The sequence below is a fragment of the Macrobrachium nipponense genome, chromosome 22 (assembly GCF_015104395.2).
Source record: "Macrobrachium nipponense isolate FS-2020 chromosome 22, ASM1510439v2, whole genome shotgun sequence".
NCBI lineage: Eukaryota > Metazoa > Arthropoda > Malacostraca > Decapoda > Palaemonidae > Macrobrachium > Macrobrachium nipponense.
In genome coordinates, this window is record NC_087213.1 from 69,358,312 (window position 1) to 69,367,420 (window position 9,109).

At 35.8% G+C, this 9,109-nt stretch overlaps 1 protein-coding gene across 1 annotated transcript in view; it reads right to left on the reverse strand.

The window, feature by feature from the left end:
• Positions 1–1,478: 1,478 nt before the first annotated feature.
• LOC135198790 (transcriptional repressor protein YY1-like) overlaps positions 1,479–9,109 on the reverse strand; it is a 58,629-nt gene continuing 50,998 nt past the window's right edge. Inside the window, exon 5 of the mRNA XM_064226734.1 lies at positions 1,479–4,298. Within this exon, the coding sequence (XP_064082804.1) occupies positions 4,172–4,298 (127 nt within the window). The 3' untranslated portion in view covers positions 1,479–4,171. The remainder of the gene's footprint in view (positions 4,299–9,109) is intronic.

Below are 9,109 nucleotides of genomic sequence, written 5' to 3' on the forward strand. Positions count from 1 at the left end.
TCAAGAAGGATGAACTTCAGGAGACAACGTTACAGTTGAAAGCAGAGCTGGCAATAGAGAATAGCAGCTGGTCAATCCTGGGAATTTGATGCTGCCAAGTTATTTTATGAGCTCTGGTATATGGGCTGATTCCAGGTTAACTGGAGGATTAGAGGTGGTACTAACCAGGTCCATATGGAGGAGTTGGTTAATTGTAGCCAATGAACCAGGAACTAAAAGTGTGGAGACAGTCCCAGAATCAAATAGAATTTACTATGGATAAAGCCAATCAAGACCATAACTGCAACTTTATAGCTTAGAAAACCTTGTGTATAAGGTGAGACAGGCAGGCTCGGTAGTTCGTTTCCCCACCCTGCCAAAGCGAAATCAGAGGAATTTTTTTCTGGGGATTTGAAATTCACATTTCAATATAATGCTCAGATCCCACAATAAGTTGTAAGTCCCATTGCTAGTAACCAATTGGTTCCTAGCCAAGTAAAAATATCTAATCCTCAGGGCCAGCCCTAGGAGAGCTGTTAATCAGTTCAGTGGTCTGGTTAAACTAAGATTTACTTAACTTCTGTAAAGATATCATGCAGTGCTGGCTCACTGACTGGGGAAGAGGACACCAGAGATGTTGCAGGGGGAGGCTAGATGGGAGAAGTGAAGGTAAGTTAATGGAGTTGGGATGTCACAGCCTAGTCTGGGGTAGTTGTCAAGGTGGATCACAGCTTATGACTTGAGGTTCCAATCTCATTTACTGTTCCTTTAGGGTGCTGCCTACTAATCTTGGATTTAGACAATCACAATATCCATTCATTGATTGAGAACATAGCTTGCAAGAAAAACCAGAGACGGAGGCATCGGGTGATATCTTCGAGGAACAGCATTTTTAGGTACTCTTGGGCCAAAAGATACCTTTGTTTGTGAGACCATCCGTAGTATTCTTACATGTTAGCAGCAGGGAACACATCTGACCCAACCAAGAGGTCCATCACTGGGGAAGACTAAGGAAAATAAATTAAATCCTAATATATTAACCATGAAAAAGGAAGGTATCATCAGACAAAATATAACATTCAGTATCCCAATATTAAGAAACTAAAACACACTTACCCGACCCAAACTGAAGTAATGAATAAGATTTAATATGGAAAAGGAATGAAAATCAAGGCATTGCAGTTGGCAAAAGGCAATCCTGGAAACAGATGCTGATGGCAAGTCCAGCAAAAAAGTGAAGTGGGCATAAGTGTCTACTCTACCAGTAAGCAGAGCAGCATGTGCAGCAGTGTTTTTCTGAAGCCTAACTGGGGAAACTGGGATATCTGCAACCACAGGAGGAAGGCATATTATATGATGTATATATAGGGTTGTGATGGAAGAAACAATTTTAAGCATCTCTCAGAATGTGTTGCAGAACTACAAGGGGCAAGTAGCAAGAAAAAAACATTAAAAGTGAATTTCATTCCTACTAATAAGGGTATATTCAAAATATTACATTAACAAAAAGCTTTTATTGACTAATATTCTCATGTTAAGAATCTTACTCATACCTATTTATCACGCATGAAAATATTTCTTTTCAAGAATATCGATTTATTTATCCAAATATTAGATAAATATTACAAATGACCAAGCAGCTATCTTCTGAATTTTTAAAGGATATCACTTGCTGCCCTCATGCAAAAGATCTTCATTTTCACATCACTATTTACACTTTACAATTTTATCAGTAACATTTGCACCACTACTATGGGAGACTGGGCATATAATGCTAACCTTTCAACACTGTATCCACACATGGGGATTCATTTAACAATTTCACATTCTCTATTCAAAAAAAACTTAAAACCAAACTTCCCTTGATGGAAAGGGAATGACATAATTTCTTGTAAAATATACAATATAAAAATACCAGCAAATAATACTATGCAGTATTAACAGTATACTGAAAAAGATGTTTGTGAACAAAATTTGCTAGTCACAAGCTGTTTAACTTTTCTTTTTTAGTTTTAGTAAAATTTGTTGAAAAAAAATCATTCTGAAAGAGGAGTCTACGAGACGCTTAGACGTATTGAACCTTTATGCTCCACCATGTACTTTCATCAATACTTTTTGACCTTATTTTGTAGGATTTAAGAATTCATGGTGCACTCTTAAATCCAGTAATGCACTGCATCTTCAACATTGCAGATATTAATGTTACTCATACCATTTATTCTATATAAAAAACAAGACACTGACAACCAGGCTACAAATGACAAGTAGTACAAACATCATTACAGTATGGAATGATCTTTTGAATCTGCTTCTCACAAAATTGATTCCCAATTCAAAAAGTTGTCTTCAGTAAATACCTGTAGTTAAATACTATTTATTTTTATTTCACACTGTGTTGTCTTTGTCTCTCCTACTTATGGAAATAGACTGTGTGTTCATTTTAAAGTACTAATGGTTGGTACCTCATTCTTTTCCCTAACAAGTTGTTTACAGTTATTACTAAAATTAAAATCCAAATTGGAGGAGCAATTGATGTCCTTTCCCTTTTCTCTTCTATTATGCAAAACATTTCACCAGGTTATTTGCATGGATGATACACAATTTTCTCATGAACAATAAAAGATTTGGGTAAGAGTTTTACATATAATGTAAAAAAATAATTTGTAATGATTAATTGTACTAAACTGCCAGCTTCATCACTGTAAAATGTTTGCTAGATGTGACAGGTGAAATGTTCTTTTGACTGTTCCATACAAAAAATGTAAACTTCTGATCACTGAAAAATGGTACAGCATATCATTTGTCCAACTTGTACAAGAAGCTTATTTATTTATTTTTTGTCACAGGTTATAAAATCAATCTTTCTAACCCTCCATATCAGTTGGGATGTCTTAACCTATCTCCATTCTTTAGCTAACCATTCCAGTGACATCTAGAATTGCAGACTATAATTAACCAATTATCTACATAACATTTTTCTCACACATCAAATCCTGCGCCTTGTTCACTGGCCTACTTCTTGTCAGGGAACTGAATCTAGAACTCTCAACATCCTGTTCTGAAAATATGAGTGTTTGCCTGAATATGATTCCATGCTACAATACTGAAATAATTGAGTATTCCACTAAATATTGTTTTAATATTACAAATCGGCAAAATTTTTTAGTACTGCAACTGGTGCATTCATTTGCCCAGATACTCCATTACTAAATCAAAAAGAAAATATCAGGTGTTACAAAATTATTATTTTTCTTTTGCCATTATTCACTTACTGGATACAATAAGGGCATTTTCATTATATTAATTCAAGTGAATAGCAAATCACTTATTTTTCCAAATACTAAGAATGAAATTCTGCTCAAATATAACATGAAAGAATCTGATGTGACTGAAGCAAGCTATGTACTTATTCACCTGTCCATACATACCGCTAACTCCCAGAACAATATAACAGTAACATCCACTAGCACATATTTTGACTAGTGTTTTACAATTTCTTGCACATCACACTGTCATACTCTTGGTGAACCACAAACAAAAGTGTAATCCTTAGTAGTACCTGAATCTTACTACCCAGTATTGTAATTTACTGATGGCAAACATTCCACATTTTCCTCTTTTTACCTTAATTACAACTACACAATTTAAAAAGTAGGTTCATGGATGCATCATATGACATGTAAATGTAATTAGATCACAAGATACCAACCTTGGAGTCAAATGAAAAATATCTGGAACATCTGAAGTATGAAAATAACGTATGAATGTCGTCTCCAGAGTTTCACTATTCGAGAATGGACACAGTCAAAAAACACCCAGACAAGTTTGTTTTCCTGCAATGTTGTACTTTACATCCTAGCTTTACACTTAACTTACATAACCACTTGCTTACTCAAACTTTTCATGACACATTTGTGCTTTGAGGTTTCCTTCTGTTCAGTCACAGCGCCTCAAATGGCACCTCCATTACAGCACAGCATGATTGTACAATCATCCATGCTATGTAGTCTCATACAGCTCTATAAAATAAATAGCATTCATACTCCTTTAAGCATTACTGCAATATTTCTCAGTTAACCTCAACAGGTTTGAAAAGTCCACCGGAAATGTGAGAAAACTATACAGTACTGTATTATAGAAAATATACAACTGTAAATATAATAACAACTTATCCACTGGCATCTTGGTAAGTTTAGCTAGTGTAGATGACAAACTGCTGGTCCTCTGGAGAGGGCATTTCAACTTGTACAAATTGCTGTGTAGAATTGTAGTCTGTCTCGTACTGAGGTGTGGTATTTGCAGCTGCTCGCATGTTGTTTCTGTAAAGAAGACTTTCTTGAAATAATAGAACTTCATGACATTCAAAAGCTTAAGTACAAGATGAAAAAATTATTACAAGATGAAAATACAAAAATGCTGCATAAAAATGCATCAAAGTTAACATAAGCTTCAAGTATTGTAGTCTGTAATGTTTGCACAAAATTACAAAGGTAATAGAAAATTCTACTTTTAAAGTGTAGAATACCCAACACAGAATTTATTCTACCAGACAAAATGTTCAAGTAGAAAAATCTTCAAGAAACAAATGATACTGAGGATATGAGCTGATTACTGGCTCAATTTTAAAAAAATCTCAGATTTCCTATTTCCAAGACTGCTTGAAACTATGTTCAGTAGTCTAGTTAAAACTAATTAATAATTTCCTATATTAAAGAATGCATGATTGTTCTGATTAAAAACTTATCCCTGTTGGGATACAATTTTTTGAAATTCACAAATTAATGACCAAAACATTCTAAATATCTGTTTTTTTTCCCCCTTTGCATTCTACATGATATCTAAAGCCCGTGGAATCTTCGTATATTTAATAAAAGACAGTAATCCCAGGTGACAACTGCCTACATGGACAACTCATAATTTAAATCTGTTGCACAATGGACAACTTTCATAATTTAAATTGGTTGCACAAAGATTTAAGAAATGAGAGCTACACATCAAGCTGATAGTTTAGATTGATAACTGCAGTGGAAAATTTTTATTCCTCTGTAATATAAATGCTCAAGATTGTAAATTTCATGCAAAAAAATTTCGACACCTATGAAATTGGATGTTTCACCATTGAAGCATTTTTGTGTTATACTTCACTGTACTATATTAAACTATGAAACACTGAAAATGTTAATTTTCAATTATAACAACAACCCGGAAAACTCCATAAAATGAGGCCATATTGAATATTTTAACAACTCTGCTATGAACATTTACATACTTTCACAAAGACCCACCCACAAGTTAATAAGTCTCCGGGTAAGGTTTACACTGGTGTAATTTCATTTATGAAAGATAGTTCCAAAAATAAATACGGCAGGGATAATAGTAGTACACGTATTCTCATATGAATATACAAATCAATGCTACAACTTTAAAACATTACGAAAATTAAAAGAGTACAAACAGATCCCTGAAACTGGTAAAAATTTGTTTCCAAACGAACAACTGTCCTTACAAATTAGCCTTTCCCTGACTGATGAATAAACATCAAAGTTTAAAGTAACGATCCAATGGTGACACTGGCGCGACAAGAAATATTTAGCCAAAGCAGCAGACAAGATGCTCAAGATACAAAGCTCTTGTAAACACATTCTCCTCTGAAATGTTCCTTTGGCAATACATACAAATTCATGTGATATGAATATTGTACAGAACAGCACAGCATACAGCCAGGTAAGGGTAAGTTAGGATTAAAAGTAAAATGACAAAATTTCTAAGACTATTTTTCATAGCTACAAACCTTCATTCTTAACAATAGGATAATTTTCTAGCTGGATCCACTTAAAAATCGGAGATGAAAAAGCAAGGAATCTTGTGAGATCTGGTAATGTGTGCGTATATCGGGTGAAAACTGGTCAAAGACCGCGCACCCACACTACCACGTTGTCTTTTTCTTAACCGCCTGGGTGATGCCCTGGATGCTAGGTGTAAATTAGCCAAGAACACAAATCAACTTACATAGTATTAATAGCACTGACAAACTTAAATCAGTAATAAAGAAAAATGGGAAAAATCACTACCCCAAGTCCTAATATAGCAGACCATGGACTATCATAACTGGCCTACACACAATGTAGCATTTTGTCATCATACAGGTCCTTCATCACCAAAGATATATGGTGACTTGTTCCCCTCTTCCAATATCCAGGAAGTCTCAAAGCATGAGAAGGCTTCATGTTCACATGCCCGGGAATTCCAAACAACAAATTCAAAACGACAGGGGGCAAACTAAGCCAGCTTTAAAAGGACTGAGGCAAAGCACGTCCTCTCATAAAGGCGGTAAGAAAATAACTAACGGGGTCACGAGTTAAAGAGGGGTGTGTGGGTGGCTCCACATGTCTCGTGACCAAAGCACAGATGCCAATAGTCCCTTGCGTACACAATTATTTTAAACTACCGGTTTCCAGCTGGCGCTGAGTATTTATCCTAATGTTAAGACCGAAGGTTTGTCAGTTATGAAAAATACAAATTGGTTAAAGATTTGTCATGTTCTTCATTTTTATATAATACATACAGCAAACATTCGCATTCCTTACAACTGGCACATTGCTGTAACATAACCAAAATAAAAAATGCTCATGAACTCATTATATAATAATGACAACTTACTTTTTTTACATCAAATTACCACAAGAGTTAAGAACAAAATTCTACAAGGTTGGTAGCAAGTAAATTACCTACCCAGACAACATCTTATAGCAAATCACCAAATATCTAGGTAGTTTTGAGAGCTTTTCTTAAAAGATTTGAGTTGAACCTCTACTGTCCTAAACTTGGCAAACTCCAAGGTCAGCTGCAACTAGCTGAAGACCTCGAGTTCAGGTTCTGGTCTACATAACGCAAAGATAAACAAGGAAATGTTAGGAGCTGTTAAAAAGGCCTCTTAAAAATATATGCACACACAAGTTCTTAGCTATACCTTCATGACCAAGAAAAGATTTTTATTTTTTTCAGAAATATGAAGTCAGCCACTACAAAAAGCAAGGTAAAGTGATCGGGGATTTATCTAAGACCATTAAGCATAACCAAATTCATTTTAACAAATTTAAGGGAGAGGCACTGAACTTTTCAAAGTGAAAGGAGCATTACTCCAATTCTCTTCTCCAAGAATTGTATCCAGTTCATCAGATATATTTCATCCAAGAATTTTATCCAGTTCATCAGATCTATGTACTGCCATACTGATTGGTTTGCCACCATTGCATATGAGATCAGCAGAAGTCTCAGTCTCTCCCCCCCTTAAGGTGGGTGGATCTGCCAGCCAAATTCATTGATGGGTCTTAGGTGAATCACTAATCTACCTACTGGTTCCTCACTTACAACAATGTTCCTCCTGCAGAGGCCCAGTGATATGTACTAAACCTCTTCCATTGTAGCTTGTCCATTATGCTGATCATTTTATTGTCTTAAACTTTGATCTTAGGGGAGGCATTTACAATGAAGGGATACTTGTACTGTTTGTAGAATCCTTCCATAGTAATAGCCAAACCCAGAAGTGTTTATATTGTGGGAGGATTAGTGTTGCAATCACTTCCTTATTGTTGAGCAACTTTTCTTTGGTCTGTAGGATGACCATTAAACATCCCTTGGCATGAAACCTGTGAAACAATTGTCTTAAGAATTCACTACCAGTTCAAAAAACTGGTAACACCTGCCATCCAAAGTGTAATATGGCTGTCTAGATGTTAAAAGGCAAGATGCCTGGGTGCTTTTTAATGAACTTTTCATTCTTGGCTGCACCACTCAATGTGTCATTCACTCTTCGTTGGCATCCACAAATAAGCTGCCAAAAATTAAGATGACCATCCAGCAAGAACTTAATCTACAACCATGCTGTTATCAATGTTGCTGGTAGATACTGATGGTCACTCTTCATAATTGGTAAGATAAGATGAAGAGGGGAGCACAAAGTTTTTCTCTTTTCATATCCAATTCATTACCACTGCTCCCTTGTCTTCCAGTCCTATTCATATGCCATTTTTCATACTCTTGCCTCTGATTGCAAATACTTGAGATACCACTGCTGGTCTTTAACCTTCAAGATCATGGAGGGAGGAGCTCTTCACTCTCGGGAATTATCCTGGCTCCAACTAACCAGAACATAAAACAGGTAGGAAATTAACAGGTTCTTCTCTGCAGTACTCAACTCACAGACCATGTGCAAAAATTACAACTATTATTTTGAAAATGCAAATGTCCATTGCAGCATGATGGGTTGTTGGTTGCTCAGTTTTTAGACTTGACGAACATTTTAATACCACAATTTTTAGAAAAAGAACGTTTACTGGTCTGGGTTATAACTTTTACAGCCACTGCTTTTACAATTTCAAGTTAAATTCCCTGTTTATCTCTTCCACAAGGCATTTACTTTAACATCCAGGTGGAATACGTTTCATGAAGAAATTATGTTTCTCCATCAATACTTTGTAAATAACTGTTTTCCATCGGAACTCTTTTACGAACAATTGCGAAAATTTCTAAATAATATCCTCCACCCACAGTTTGAACTACCAACAGTACCAAAACTACCTCTGTAAGCTAGTGTCTCCCTAATCTATGATAGACATTTTTATCACGAATTGACCCTTATTGTAAGCAAATACCTACCGGCAGTTAACCTAAAACTGATTCCATGTAACCCAATGACCATCTAGTCCTTGTTTAAATATAAGGAGAGTCTACTTCCTTTGATGACCTTGAGTCATATATATTTGTTTAATTACCCCAGATGTGACCTGGGGAAATATGTGGGCTCGACCCAGAGGTTGTTAAAGGTAAGATTGGATTCCCATCGTGGAGTTAGCTATCGTACGGTTGTCAGACTATCAAACCCCGAATTTTCCTGTATTAGAGACCATGGGAAAAAATGCAAGTACAATACTATTGATTACAAGGATTTCAAAATAATAGGCAAAGCTCCAAACAAACACCAATTGGCAATACGCGAACCTCTTTTTATTAAACAACTGGTTCCCCAATTAAATACTCCATCTACGTCAACTCCTCTGTATCTCTCTTGAGTTTCTGTCGGAACCAAAACGGACCCTGACAGTCACTCAGCTTTTGCCTTCAGCACTAC